The sequence below is a fragment of the Nannobrachium achirus genome (assembly GCF_963921795.1).
Source record: "Nannobrachium achirus genome assembly, chromosome: 4".
In the NCBI taxonomy this organism is placed as follows: domain Eukaryota; kingdom Metazoa; phylum Chordata; class Actinopteri; order Myctophiformes; family Myctophidae; genus Nannobrachium; species Nannobrachium achirus.
In genome coordinates, this window is record NC_137813.1 from 48,868,492 (window position 1) to 48,884,160 (window position 15,669).

Genomic DNA, 15,669 nt, shown 5'->3' on the forward strand with positions numbered 1-15,669 from the left:
ACACTCACTTGAGAAGCACTCAGCTGGGTCAAGTTGAAAGCTGAACTTTCCATGTGGGACAAAATAGATCTAACTTTTTATTGAACACTATTGTCCATATTCTGGGCCTGTCAATAGCCAACATTCGGTTAAAATACACTTGGGAGCTTATAGATTCGCTATTTTTGTTTGCCCAAGAATAGGGCGCTAGGGTTCAATAAGTGGTTAACAAAACTTGGCTAAAAGAATAAACCTGCATATTTAGAGTGTTGGATTACCAATCTCAAACAAGCTTCAAATCTCTGCAAGTTGACCTCCATAGCACACTGAAACTAACGGAATGCAATGGCTTCCTTATTGGACCGATCACGATATGCTTGAAATGCTAAATGGCTGCCAGGAGCTGTAGTCAATGGAATAAATAAACATGGCAGAGCTACGGCATGGTCCTCTAATCTTCACATCTCTGGCGTTTATTCCACACAGAGATCGGCATCATGCAAGAAGCATTCGGGGTGAGGTCAGGGACATGCTGGCCATTGGGAAAAGCGGGACAACTCCCCAACGGCCGGTCCAGGCCGGCCATTAGGAAAAAAATAAAAATAAAATGTCGGCCTTCGTTCCATTTTGGGGGCTGTGCGGCCAACAAAGTAAATTGTCATTGTCGGGCAGAAACCTTGTATCTCCAAGTTTAAAATTTGTACATTTTTTCGCAAAGCAAAGCCCTGCTTCATCATATAAGGCCATTGCACAAAAGTCGTGAAAACAGCAGATCTACAAGCACACAACGCCTCGCACCGCGAGGCGTTGTGTGCTTGTAGATCGGCTGTTTTCACTAGTTTAATCATTTTTAAAATGAAAAATACAAAACAAACGGTTTTGGACATACAAGGTTTCCACCCGACAACGACGAAATATAACTCATGTACAGTAATTGGCCCACTGGCTTGTCACTCGTCATGATCTGAAATGGCAAATCTTTGAGTAGCAGCAGCGCTATAGAGAGAGATCTCTCTCTATAGCACGCAATGAGGGCCTCTCCAACTCTTTTTCCCAGGCTGAATCAGGGGCCCAGCACGTCCCTGGTCGGTATTCTTGTACGCCAGCAGACACACCTCCATTATAGGCAGTGGAGGCTCTCACCCACGGCGCCAAGTGCTGTCGCTACAAGGTGCCACTGGTCAAGAGCCAATGGCGTGCATAAAAAAGTCGAGGTGTCACTATTGTTTCCTGGCTCCGGGTCCATCCACGTGTCGTCACTCAAGGTCGGGCAGACGGCAGAGCATAAAGGGGAGGAGCCTGGGTAGGTCACACATGACTGATAGAGATATACCAACGTGATAGAAATATTGAAATGTGTGAAAGGTCCCCATTGTGCAGCATGCATGCCTGCATGTGTGCGCTCTCTCTCGCGCGCACACACACACAATCACGTATTGTGTAACATCAGAATGTTGTCATTATCTGGCCAAAAACTCTTAACTCCATTTTTGAGGTTTTTGGTTTTTGGCATAAATTAGGGCTATTGTACATCCTTTACATCTCAGTGTTGGTTAAAATAATATTGAACCAATGGAAGGTAGTAAAAAGTGCTTGGGACAAAACCTCTCAACTCCACACTTTCTGCCAAACCAGCTAACTCCACCCGATTGGCCCTCTCTTTTCTTCATGAATATGTAATATTGAACACCCTTTACGTCTGTGCGTTGGTTAAAATAATATTGAACAAATGAAAAGTAGTAAAAAGCTCCACTTGAGCTCATTTTCCAGAAAATGTACATTTTTGAGTTAGGATGTTTCGGTCCGACAGCAGAGAATATACTGTATACCGTACCATAACACATATTAATTTACTTTCCTTCTTTTTTGTGACGTTCTGACTCCTTTTCCTTCATCCATTTTGAGAGGGAGTGGGTTGTTGGCTGATTTACCACTGTTTCAGGGTTGTGGCACGAGGCAACCCTCGAATGGTAAAATGCTTTTCTACCACTTCTACCATATAAATGAAAGAAAACACAGTTGTAACTTGCAAATGTTACAACTGCAACCCAACAGTGGGCGGGGTCCATGAGCCAACTCAAGGTTGTTGACTGATTTACCACTGTTTTAAGCCAATCAGAATCCAGTATCTGAACATGTGACCACAAAAAGTGGTAGAATTATTATTTTACCCCGATTTCCACACAGATTATGTCACTAGCTACAATGTTGCTGCTTGCTGTTTGCTGTTGATGTGATACTAAAAGCACCCGCACCACAGGCTGAGCCTTCAATGTGGCAGAACGGACGATAAGAGCAGTGATGTTGTAGCGACAAATTGACAGCGATGTAACGCAATAGCATGAGTAAGCCTGCGCTGTATAAAGTCAACAGCTGGAGGTGACATTAATAACGGGGCACTATGAACTATGCTAAAGTATTATGTGCCCAATGTCCTGTATTATGTGCCCAATGTCCTGCTGCGACTGGACACAAGAAATAATACATATTGCCTTTCAGCCACGGTTCGGGGGATCATGGAAAAAGACTTGTACCATGTCCAAGATATTGTACCTGTTGTTCAATTCTCCCATTCCTCCTCTCTGGGTATCATGAGACACTCAGCTGTCAAAGATGGAGCCAAAATTAGTGTTGGCGGGCCTCTGTGCACTTGTGTGTGTGTGTGTGTGTGTGTGTGTGTGTGTGTGTGTGTGTGTGTGTGTAGGGAGGGTGTGTCAGCGCGTCCGTGTGTCTATGTGTGTGGGTGCGTGTGTGTGTGTGTGTGTGGGTGTGTGTGTGTGTGGGTGTGTCCGTGTCCGTGTGCCGGTAGAGAAACAGCGATCACAGTTTGCAGGTTCTTTTACTGCCATTGGTCAGAAACCCACACAATGACACACACACATGCACACGCACGCACGCACGCACGCACGCACGCACGCACACACACACACACACACACACACACACACACACACACACACACACACACACACACACAAATCAGTGTTCAGTCAAACAATGGCTTCAGATCAGCCCAAACCTTGGTGGGCCGCATGGGCCAAAATGTCTGCCCTTGATTATAATCCTCTCTGAGTGCATTGACTGCATTCTATTCTACTTACTGAGACTCAAATTAGGCAACATCTCAACATGTTATGCAACAAGTCTTTAGAAATATCTGTTCAGAGTTTAGAATGACAGATTTTCGGCATGAAAGAAAGGGGATTGGAGCATCTGAAAAGCTCCAGTTCCTAACTGTGGCTGGATTAAAACAATTATAATAATTTGCCATATTGAAAACACTAATTCTTACAGACTTGTGTCGTATTACAAAACAAAGCTCGGATATGTGAATGTGCTTGTGCATGCCAACCACACATACCGTATGTGTGTGAGAGCTTCTGCACCGCTTGCAACATGGTAGCAAACAGCTGCTGAATGGAGAAGAGGAGTATCCTCTTTTTAAAGATACTACGTGGTTTAGCGTTTCCGCAGCGGCACGTCTCATAAAGGAGAGCGGCAACCCGATCACCCATGAGGATGCGCCTTCTGAGGATGACAGCTGAGAGGCCCTCCCGTCGACGCCACGGCGGGCCCTCATCATTCACGTCGCTGCCGCCATGGAGGTGTGAGTGGCTGGCTGGACTCTGCAGAATGACACGTGGAAGACAGCACAGCCTAGTCTCGGCTATAGTCTCTCGGACTACATATCGTCGTTGTCGGGTGGAAACCTTGTATGTCCATTTGGTTTGTATTTATCATTTTAAAAAATGATTTAAACTAAAAAAATAGCCGATCTACAGCACACAACGTCTCGCGTGTGCTTGTAGATCTGCTATTTTCACTAGTTTTGTGTGACAGTCTTGTATGACGAAGCAGGGCTTTACTTTACAAAAAAACGTACACATTTGAAACTTGGAGATACAATGTTTATGCTCGACAGTGATGATATATGCATACAGTACATATACATATATTCATTTCAATTCAAATTCAGTTCATAAGATTATTGTGCCAGTATAACCACTTTCAGCCTGCCTTGGGTGTGTCATCTTTGTCACAAATGTTCGGAAATAGCAAAAAAACAACAGATCTATAAGCTCACAACACGTCACAATGTGACACATTGTAATGTGAACTTGTAGATCAGCTATTCACAATCGGCTATTTCGCAATACGGGGACCACAGCCAGAGGTTATAGGGCTATTTGGAAGTCTTTTCATGGAAAGGGTTAAAGGGTTAGGGAGGGGGGACTGCTGACTCTCAGACTGTCCAGGGACCCTGTGCAGTGTGCAACTGCTAGGCAGTGTGCAACTGCTAGGTGCAACTGCTAGGTCGGGACCCATTTGTGTGTCGCGGACACATTTCTATGGGTGCCTTAATTCTTTGTTTCCTACATTTTGTTTTCAAATATTATTTATTTCAAAACATTTTCCAAAACATTCCCAAAAGAACATAATTTTTAATAAATTATAAAACAAATTAAATTATTTTTCATTAAATCTTTATGAAATTAAATGTAATTTCATGAGTAAATGAAAGACAAATCGAAGAATCCCACAAATTAGAAAACAAATATTTAAGTAGTAGTGAAAATAGCCGATCTACAGTACAAGCTCACAACGTGCTTGTAGATCTGCTATTTTCACTAGTTTGGGTCCCGGGCAAATGTCTATAATTTCTCTTTTGGGTCTAGAGCTAAAATGTTTGGGAACCACTGACTTAGAGTGTGCTATTATACCAGTGGTTCTCAACCTATGGGTATGGACCCCCTGGTGGGTCCCCACATGATTTGGGTCCCCAGATGACAATTTAAGGACTTTTAAATCCTCATACCTCAAAAAGGGGGGAAAAAAGAAAAGAAATGAAATGGGGAAAAAGACCATCATTACTGCACCAAAAGTATAATCAGCAAAGTATAAAAAGTGGTCAAACAGTGTCCAAATTGTCAAACAATATAAGAAAGGCGCCTCACAACACAAAGGCAATTTTCAAAAAATAATTTATTCGTGGAACAGAGTCAAACTAAATTGTACTTTTTTATTTTATTATTTTGAGGGGTCATGGCCTGAAAAGGTTGACAACCACTATATACTGTATGTGCATCCTAGTGATTTAGTTTGTTGTCAGAAGTAGGGGTCAGAGTTGTACTGGCAACTTGGCATAGAAAGCAAATAGCTGTAACACTGTCCCAGATCCCATAATTCATTTTGAGGGTAACGGTTACATTTCATGTACCCTCAGCACTACCGCTAAAAATGGTTGACATTGGTTGATATTCTTACAATGCAATCTCCTATTTATTCCCCTGAACTGTAGTTGTTTTCTGTTTGTTAGTTGGGTCGTTTTTGCATTCATTAGTATTTTCTTACATACAGCATTAGTTGTCAAACGTTTTCATGTCAAGTCAAGGTTTTGGCTTGACATGAAATGTTGTGCCATGCAGTGAGTCCAAATGCCCATACAAAATGTGTGTTGTTAAAATGTTCCAAGCCCATAACGCATTGTGATGCATTGTTGTGAGCTTGTAGATTGGCCATGTTGAAATTGCCAAATAGGATTAAAGTGGATAAACTGATTTTGACGCTACATTAAATAATCGTGCTGGGGACCCCACTTGAACAAATGGAATAGAGACCAAAGAATCACTTCACTTTACTTATCCATGTGATGAAGCTTCAATTCAAACACACTATCGTCATGAAAGGGCATGACAGCATGGCCAACAATTCTTACATTTCTAAACCACTTTAACTGTAGGTTCTAATTATATTGTCAAATATATTGTAATGATGCTATTAATTACACAAATGTATTGGATGTTATAACGCTATGCGGGGTCTATTATTAGACCCCGTATCATAGCATTATTAATGTATATAGACATAGAAGAGGGACAGGGCAAACTACTGCACAGTTTGGTCAACCACAACTACACACACGCACAGGACATACATTTAGGCCAAAGGCAAAGAGTCAAAGCTATTTATAAGACCGCAAACTGTGACTATGACCTAAATCACTAATACTTGATTTTTGGTTCAGATTCTGGGAATTCTCCCACCATGTGTCTAAATATGTCAAAAACGACTTTGTCCAGACTACATTTATGACACCTTCTGACAGGGGAGTCAATTGGGTATGGCAGGGGTATGCAGCTGCCATACCTTGGCTACAGGGGGAAATAATAAAAATGTACTTTTCATCGTGCCTGTTGCTAAGGTATGGCAACATGACTGGTGTCTTGCACGCGCACGAAGTCGCGCGTGCAAGACACCAGTCATGTTGCCATACCTTACCTTTTTCTGAACTGACACCACTGCCGTCTGAGCTGTAAAAGTGCCTATGATTTCAACACTCTCAAGCAATATGTGTTGAAGCTGTTCACTCACTGAGATAAAACAGGTGTATCTCTGAGCTTGAATGATTGGAACACGGTCAAATCCGGTGAGTATAAAAACTGACCTGTATGGGGTTTACAGTGTAGCCCATGAGGTTACACTGTACCTGTCACAACAGGATATATTTTGTCTTTTTTTGGGTCATCCTGAGGTCCTATGCCTGTAAATCTTATAGCTCTTGGGGGTCACTGGAACAGAATATTTTGAGATGATGGTCCACGGCCAAATATATAACTTTGGGAAAAGGTTTGAGAACCACTGATATAGCAACATATCGTCACTGTCTGGCCAAAATCAGGGCTATTGAACACCCTTTACATCTGAGTGTTGGTTAAAATAATATTGAACCAAGGGAAAGTAGTAAAAAGTGCTTGGGACAAAACTTCCTACTCCACACTTTCTGCCAACGCAGCTAACTCCACCCGATTGGCCCTATCTTCTTTTCATAAATATTTGCTATTGAACACCCTTTATGTCTGTGTGTTGGTTAAAATAATATTGAACCAATGAAAAGTAGTAAAAAAGCCCTTCGGTCAAAACCTCCTAACTCCACTTGAGCTCATTTTCCCGAAAATGAACATTTTGGAGTTAGGAGGTTTCGGCTCGACAGCAGAGATATAAGACATTTGTAGAGTCGGCCTCAGGTCTTAATGGGTTAAAACATGAATTGAGTTTCAGAGACGGACTTCCGGTCTACTGGGCTCACATGTAGTAAAACATGCACGCCACCATAAAACCGAAACAAAATCAGACGCATTTTCACCACTTTGGTAATGCACTGCCACATTGATTACTCTCTTACACTCTTCCGCTGTGTTTAGGGGTGAGAAGGACAAGCTGTGTGACACTGATGTCTGTTAATGATTGGTAGGCATTGGATCGCCCGGAGTTACGAGCTCTTTGCATGCACATACTTTACCCTCCAGTCTGATTTATACGTCATATGATGGCATCCCGCCAGGGACATGCAGAGAATGTTTGAGAGGCAGGGGCCCGGCTGATATTGCTAAAAGGCCTTTTGGTGAAAACAGTGGCGGCTCCAGGCAATTTTTAATGGGGGTGCTGGAAGGGAGCTTGGCTATTAATTGAGGTGCTAAGTAGTTGTGGATATAGCCTACCAATGTATATATAAGAAACAAACACAAAACCATGCACATTATGAAACAGCGAATCACTGTTCATGCAGTAGCCTAACATTCAAGTATTGCATCACAAGTGTTAAGACACATTAAATAAATGGTAATACCATCAACAAAAGGATTGATGTATAGGCTATATAGGCTGCAAACAATGCAGATACGGACAATTTCTTGCACATTTTATTTTTCTCCTAACTTATCATGAAGGACTTCTAGTTTCTACAGTGGTGGGCAGGAACCTTTCTTTCACCAATGTCACAGATTTGAACAAGGATAATTTTATTTGATGACAGTGAAAAAAATATTATTTGGCTGAGCATTTCTTGGGGGTGCTAAAGGGGTGCTATGGGCTTCTTTGGAGGTGCTAAAGCACCTGTAAGCACCCCCCTAGCGCCGCCTATGGGTGAAAATATTGAAAATAGCAGACATCCGAGCTCACAATGCGTCGCAGCGTGACGCGTTGTGAGCTTGGAGGTCGGCTATTTTCAGTACTTTTCAGATACCACTCAAAACTAAGCATAAAAAAGGCAATACTGGAGATTTGGCGTAGCGGCATTGATTTCTACACAGAGAGGGTAATTCTCTCAACATAAGATGATGCATTCAAGTTCAGGAGAGTTTGAACAAGGCAATTCTCTTGAACGCTGCCTTCATGTATGGCATGACCACCACAGTAAAAACGGCATTCATGGTCTGGAGAGGGCACTTTTTACAGACGGATAAAAGGGGCAGGGGCTCAAGCCCCCTTTCATGTCTATGTGTGCACATGCCTGCATCCCCCGCCGAATATAGCACATCTACAAGCACACAACGCTGGCTTGCTAGGCGCTGTGAGCTTGCAAATCGTCTGTTCTTTGTGTTGTGACACCATCATTCAACAGAGTATAAAGTATTCCATCTGTCAGCAATGGATCAGGCATAGCAATAGCCAATATGAGATGTATTATCCCTCAGAGAATATACATCCGGGCTAAAAACAAAAACAGATTAGACATATGAGAGAACTAATCAACATACCTCCACATTCCTACAGTATGTGCGTGAACAAGCAAACATCTAACTAAACTTGATCATAATAATCATATATGCTTACATTAAATCACACTGCAAAGTCCCTGATAGTGTACAAATAGACCCGTAAGCGATTTTGCAGTGCGAGTTAGACTTTAAAGGGAAATCATCTGAGAGACATCAATCGCCATTATCGATGCAGGATTTGCTGGCCTGTGCTATCAGACTCAACATGAGCCGTCAATATATTTATCATAATGAGTCCAGTGCACACAGAATACACACCACCAGCCATTCAGTAATAGACTTGGATTTTGGCTGTGACATTGCTTAATGCAAGAGGATCTGGTGATCTGGTATTGAATGATGCATAGCTTGTATAACAGCACTCACTGAAGTATGCGAAATCAAAGACATTCCAAACATCGGAAAGGAATGTGAACTCGTTTCATCGATATACTTGATGCCTTGATGGTATAATTAAAGGAAATGTTTATGAATAATTTAGTGTGCTAAAGGGGGAAGTCGTCTATTTCATTCCAGACTGAGCTTTGTGGCGGTTTCATTGACAAATGTGGAAAAAGCCCTGGGGCTCCATATGTGTACAACCAAATGGCATCGGCTCACTGCCTTCCTACTGGCTGGTCTGATCGATATGAGCACCCCACTGCCTCTCCCACTGGCAGATCCCAGCCAGGGATTGAAACCACAGTATATCTTCATTCACCGACACAAATGTGTCATAGTGCAAAGACGCTTGGTTTCTGATTGTACAGGCCTGCCTGCTGAAAAGAGACTTTGCAATGAATCTACCCATGCTTTGCATTACTGGCGGTCGATCATCAGGCACGTGCACACATACTGTAGACATCAAAGGGGGCTTGAGCCCCTGCCCTTTTATCTGTCTGTAAAAAGTGCCCTCTCCAGACCATGAAGGCAGTTTTTACTATGGTGAAAGAAATGCAAATGCACCCTTTCCATGCCATACCTGAAGGCAGCATTCAAGAGAATTGCCTTGTCCAAACTCCCCTGAACTTGAATGCAGCATCTTATGTTGAATCAAGAAATGTGTAGAAATCAAGCATCGAAAATAGCCGACCTCCAAGCTCACAACGAGTCTCGCTGGCTATTTTCGAAATTTTCACCAACTAATTACACAACAAAAACGCTACTATAGATAAATCTGGCTTCACTTTTAACCATTAATCCTGATGTCCCAATTGTTACGGCAATGCATTATAGGCAAACCTTTTCAGAAATAACGAAAATAGCCCTGCTAGAAACTCACATGTTGCATGGCGGCGAGCTGTTGTGAGCTTGTGAGTTGGCCATGTTGGGCCAAAAACCGGGGTAAAGGTGGTTGCACACTGCTGCGTTTTTCGTTGCGAAATGCGTTTTTCAGGGCAAGGAGAGAGAGAGAGATAGAAAGAGCAAGGGACCGAGTGGTGCACGAAACGGACGGCAGTGTGCAAACGTGACTGACATAACGTGAGGTTGATTTTTTTATTTGCGTGCTCCGAAATTCACTCCGATATTCGGCCCGAAAAACCACCTTAACTTCAGAAAACCGGGTTTGCTGTGGTTAACACCACTGACAAAAACACAATTCTCAAAAACTCATTTTCCACAGTTTACTGTTCTTTCCATAGATGACATTGAGAATGACTTCCAGTATGGGGGACTGATATAGTCCATGGGTCTCTGTAGGCTTTTGCAAAAGTGTTGTGAGAGAGTGTGGGGTGAACAACAGTACACGGTGGCTTGAGCTTTGACAGCGAGCAGCTTGGAATTTGGGCCACAGCCCCAAATTAGAAGACGTGCGTCACGCATGACGCAGACATGTGAAAACACTGATTTGGGTATCTGCTCCAACGCTCCGAATGTCATACGACATGTGTTATTAAAAAACAAAACAAACAAACACAAACTCATTGTGCAGGGATTGCTTAAGGGATTTGGATGTATTATACATGTGTGGTGTTCACATCGACTCGTTCAACTCAAGTTTCTGAGATTTCGTTTTATTGAAAAAAAACAGAAAAGGACATAAAACTGTCTTTAACAACTGCAATATCCATATAAGGTAACTGCATTATAATTTACAAAAGATTAAAAAAAAAACAGAAATCTGTACAATCTTTTGTTTTTGTAGGAAGGTTGGAAGACCCTGGTAGAAAAATAAAGACATATAGACCGGAGTAGCATTATAGGCTACCATCATGAGAACAGGAGAATAGATGTGACGGATTCATCTTCATCTGTATAAACCTGCCATCAGCGTATGAAATCATCTGACATCACCACGCAATATTTCCTCACCAAGAGAAGCAATATAGTGTTCTGGCTTCCACTGAAATGATCATGTAAGCAAGAATTAAGGTTAAGGTGAAGCCTGGGGCAACGGATTAATGAAATTCAGTTTAAAAAAAGAAATCCTGTAAAAAAAAAAAAAACACATCAAATCGTCATTGTCGGGTGGAGACCTTGTATGTCCAAAACCGTTTGTTTTGCATTTATCATTTTAAAAATGATTTAAGCTAGTGAAAACAGACGATCTACAAGCATACAACGCCTCGCGGTGCGAGGCGTTGTGTGCTTGTAGATCTGCTGTTTTCACTACTACTGTGCGACAGCCTTGTATGATGAAGCAGGGCTTTACTTTGCGAAAGAACGTACACATGTGAAACTTGGGAGATAGGAGGTTTCCGCCCAACAACGACAAAATGGATTTGTCTCTGTTCAGGATTTTTGCCTGGCAGTGGCACTGAACAAATATTCAGTGGATCTCATTTTATTTTAATAAGACAGCCTGGGCCCATTCAGACATGACAAACTGCCATCTTTACAAGACCCTCGCGGAGAAACAAGATTATAGTTGCCAAGCCTAAAACACTGAATAGACAGTAGGGCTATTACTGTACGTCAAATACAGAACCTGTTTCAACAACAGCCTACTACTGTTGGAAGAGGAAGAGTTCGTCAAATCAACAACAACTAAACATATGAGTTATGGTTGTCTCATTTATATACATTTGGCTTTAACTAATAACACAGCTTCCATTTTTATGGGGAAAATATCTTTTTGAGGAAGAAAGTGCACCATAGCTTTGGATCACACACAAATCATGCTCATCTACTGCTGGAAATAAATAATAAACATAGGTTGTATGTACCATCATATTTAAACTGGACACTTTAAAAGACAAATAATACATTTTGGCTCCTATAAGATTTAATTCTAACCATACAATATGTAACGTAGCAGCACTTGTCATCCACATTCATATCCAGATCAAGGCTTCTCTTCCTGAGACACTGACTGCTGTCACATTATGCCAGTACTGCTATATTATTGCACTATAGAACCTGGACACTTTTGAAGTGCATTCTGTAAATAAAATCATTGCTTACTCTCTCCTCATATATTGCACCGTGTGCCGGGTCGATGTCAAACCTCAAGTTTGCCTCCATTGGGGCTGAGAATTGTTTTAAGGCTCATATTTCAAAAGCTACACTCCGACAGGAAAAAGATGGTTTAAACAGCATAGTCTACACGTGTATGTGCTAATAATCTTTGCAACAAGACCATTTCTCACGCATGCATGCACGCACACAAACACCATTTACTGTATCAAAGACCAGCACAACTTTGCTTTGCTAGGAGACCAGCTCATCAATATAACGTCTTCCTGTTGGGACCAACTTTAGTTGGGAGTTTAACAAGCAAACTCTTAGTTATGTCAAACAAAGATAGTTTATTTCTGGATGTGAAGCAGGTGCGCTTCCTCTTGGTGCCTACAAGAATGAGCACTAGGTAAAAAAACAAAACAACACACAAATAGTGAGAATATTGGCACTCCAAAAATGTAAATGCAAGGCCTGCCCTGACTCGGCCGAAGCCTTCATCAGAGCATTCACTGATCGGGCTCTGTACATGTGCATCTGAGTCAAGCCTTGCATTTTAATTTTGTTTGTTTGTCTATCCTCACTTTTGTGGGTATTATTATTTTTTTACATAGAGATTTGTATAGAACTATGATTAGAAGAAAGAATAAATTCTACTTGCATTTGAAAAACAAAAACTCAAAGTTTGAGATATGTAACTGTTAATGCAAGTAGAATTTGTTATTCCTTCCTTTTTTAATCTTATGCTATGACTTCTGTTTTAAGCTACTACTACCTTTTGCCAGTCACAGCCATGTGGTAAATTTAACCCACAGTAGGTTAAGCTGGATTAGAAATAAGCATATCCAATACCTTCTATTCATAACACTCCCATGCTAAAGTGGCCTTTAATTACTCCAGGTAATCACTGAGCTACTTCCAAAATGATGCTGCAAACAGGACATTTAAATGTTCCATATCTATTCGATGTGTGCTAGTATACATTCATACTGATATCTTATCTCTCTCTTAACAGACATTAATTTCCTTGAATGCATGCACTGTACTGTAGCTACTCTATTGACAGAGAATGAGAACATACTATATGTGCACATACCGTGTAAGAGCCATGCTACTTAATCTATCTTTTTTTCTCACAGCCCCATTAGACAGAGGAGATATTACCTCCCATCGGCTGATTCATCACCACATCTTTATCGCCATGAATAATAGATCTTATTGGTATTTCCGTGTAGCTTTTGTTCCTGAGCTTCTGCATAGAGAATTTCCCACTCTAATCACAGTCTTAAAGGAACTGTCACGCGGTAACAACAACAGCAATCAGGAGAAACGTTCACGGTAAGAGCAACATACCCTGTGGTAGTATTCGACCCCCTCAAGAGACCCAACACAGTTAGATTTCTGATTCTATTCTCAAGGGCCTTGTCTCTGAGCTCACTGAGTCCTGGTGGTCAGAGTCAGATTCCAAGTCTGTGTTTGTGTCCTCGGGTATGGCTCTCTCAATGACGCAGCTCTCCATGTCCCGCGCGTCCCTGATTTCCTCTTCCTCAAACTCCTCGTCCAACTCCACTTTCTCCAGAGCCACCTCGTTCTCATAACAGAAAGAGTTCCTCACGCTGGAGGCGCTGGACTTTCTCTCTGCTAATTCCCTGGCACTGCAGTGGGGAGTGCTGGGCACCTCGTACGTATTGTCAAAGCGAGAGTAGTCCACCTTGTAGTAGCTCTTCTCCTCGAAGAGCACGGGCTCAAAGCGGTAGCCCCAAAGGATCTCACTGGCCACGTATGAACTCCGACACTGGGTGGTCATGGCCGTGGCCTCGACCATGCCCTCCAGGATCACCACAATCTCAAAATCCGACGTTTCCAGCTCCTGTTTGTTCATCTCATAAAAGGGGCTATCCTCATCGATCTCGTGGATGATAGTAATGGGGGACACCAAGAAGATTCTGTCGACGCCGCTGTCGAAACCCACGTCGATGTCCGCTTGATCCAGGGGGATGAATTCCCCTTCGGCCGTGGTGCGTGACTTCATCAGCTGGGCCCTGACGTGGGCCTCCACCAGGTGGCTCTTCCTCAGGTTCCCCACGCGCCACATCAAGCACAGCTTGCCGTCCCTCATCGCCACCGTGGCATAGTGGCTAAACACCAGGGTCTCGTTTCTCTTCTTGGGTTTGGCCATCTTGGCCATCACGGCACCAATGATAAAGGCATCGATGATGCAGCCCACGATGCTCTGGAAGACCACCATGAAGACGGCGACGGGGCAGTCCTCCGTGACATAGCGGTAGCCGTAACCGATGGTCGTCTGGGTCTCCACCGAGAAGAGGAACGCGGCGGTGAAGCTGTCGACGTTGGACACGCACATCTGCGTCTCGTTCCCCAGGTCGCCGTAGGAGAGCGCCACGAGCCAGAAGATGAAACCGAAGAACAGCCAGGACATCAGGAAGGAGAGGCAGAAGACGAGCAGCATCCAGCGCCAGCGGATGTCCACGCACGTGGTGAAGATGTCCGCCAGGTAGCGCTGGCCCTTCTCGCTCATGTTGACAAACTGCACGTTGCAGTGTCCGTCCTTCAGGACGAAGCGGTTCTGGGGCTTGTGCTGCGTGTGCACCTTGGTGACGTTGCCATTCCCGTAGCCGTTCGGCACGGAAATGGTGGCCAGTCTTATTCGGTCCTCCTCCGAGGACACGATGCTGTAACGGTGGCTTCGCACGCTCCCCATCACCTCTGCCTGGGGGGGCTGGGCCGCTTCCGCTCGGGGAAACAGTCTGAGTTTTTGGTAGAAACGTTGGAGAAACAGTTTCGAACGATAGCGGGGACCACGCTCAAGCGGAAAAGGTGCGGGACAGGACACAACAGTCCTTCGGGGGACAGTGGACACTGGACCTGGGCTGCTCCAGGATCGTGCACTTCAGGCGAGGGCTGATCAGTCCTCTGTCATGTGTGCTTCTTTGGACCTCATCAGTGAAGTGGGCTGTGGAAATTACAGACAGAAAGAAAGGCTGTGTTAAACTAATTGCCAGAAACCAGAGCAAAGATCAGTGCCATGTGGGTGTGTGGTTACCTGCTGTCTAAATAATGCATTGAACACTCTAGAGATGCCTGCGTTAATTCTCGCATATGCAGTTGAAAATACTGTACACAGCACATGGAGGAAATATGCAAAAATCTTTTGAAGGTGCATTTGGATCTCATTATTGGATTCAACATATCTAACCAAGCACCCAGTCGCTGACAATGTAGGGAATTATGTTTATCCTGCTTAATGTAAGTATTAATTAAAGCAGGCTGTCCGTGAGGAACTGAGTCAAATTACAGATCAAGTTCATGTTAATCCAGTCTGAGGCGGGGAAAAGATACCGGTATGTCTATGCAATGGGTCTTTCTTCATTAGATGCAAAGAGGATTGAAAACAATAATAATTACAGTTGCTCTCTATGAAATTCTGCATGTCCATTATTACATGTTAAGAATATGAAGTATTATGAACGTGTTCACACTATTGCACAGGACCTGTACACATGCAAGGCCAAATCTAATTCAATATGTTATACAACTTGTAATTGCAATAACCACTATACCGCGGTTGCAATGCATACCGCGGTGTGGAGTTCCTAAACGTTGATGACAGAGCTCACAGCAGAACTATGACGACAGTTATCGTTATAGTGCTTGGTGTGAACTTCCCTTAAGGCCATTCTACACCGATGCAACTAGACACAACTCCTTGCAACAAAACTGTTGCATGCAACTA

At 43.1% G+C, this 15,669-nt stretch overlaps 1 protein-coding gene across 1 annotated transcript; it reads right to left on the reverse strand.

The window, feature by feature from the left end:
* Window positions 1-13,308: 13,308 nt before the first annotated feature.
* On the reverse strand, window positions 13,309-14,715 carry LOC308284366 (inward rectifier potassium channel 2-like; the record flags this gene model as incomplete). The annotated part of the gene is made up of 1 exon (XM_080724962.1): window positions 13,309-14,715. Exon 1 carries the CDS (start codon window positions 14,635-14,637, stop codon window positions 13,309-13,311), a length of 1,329 nt encoding a protein of 442 aa, XP_080581088.1. The 5' UTR covers window positions 14,638-14,715.
* Between the last annotated feature and the right edge of the window lie 954 nt (window positions 14,716-15,669).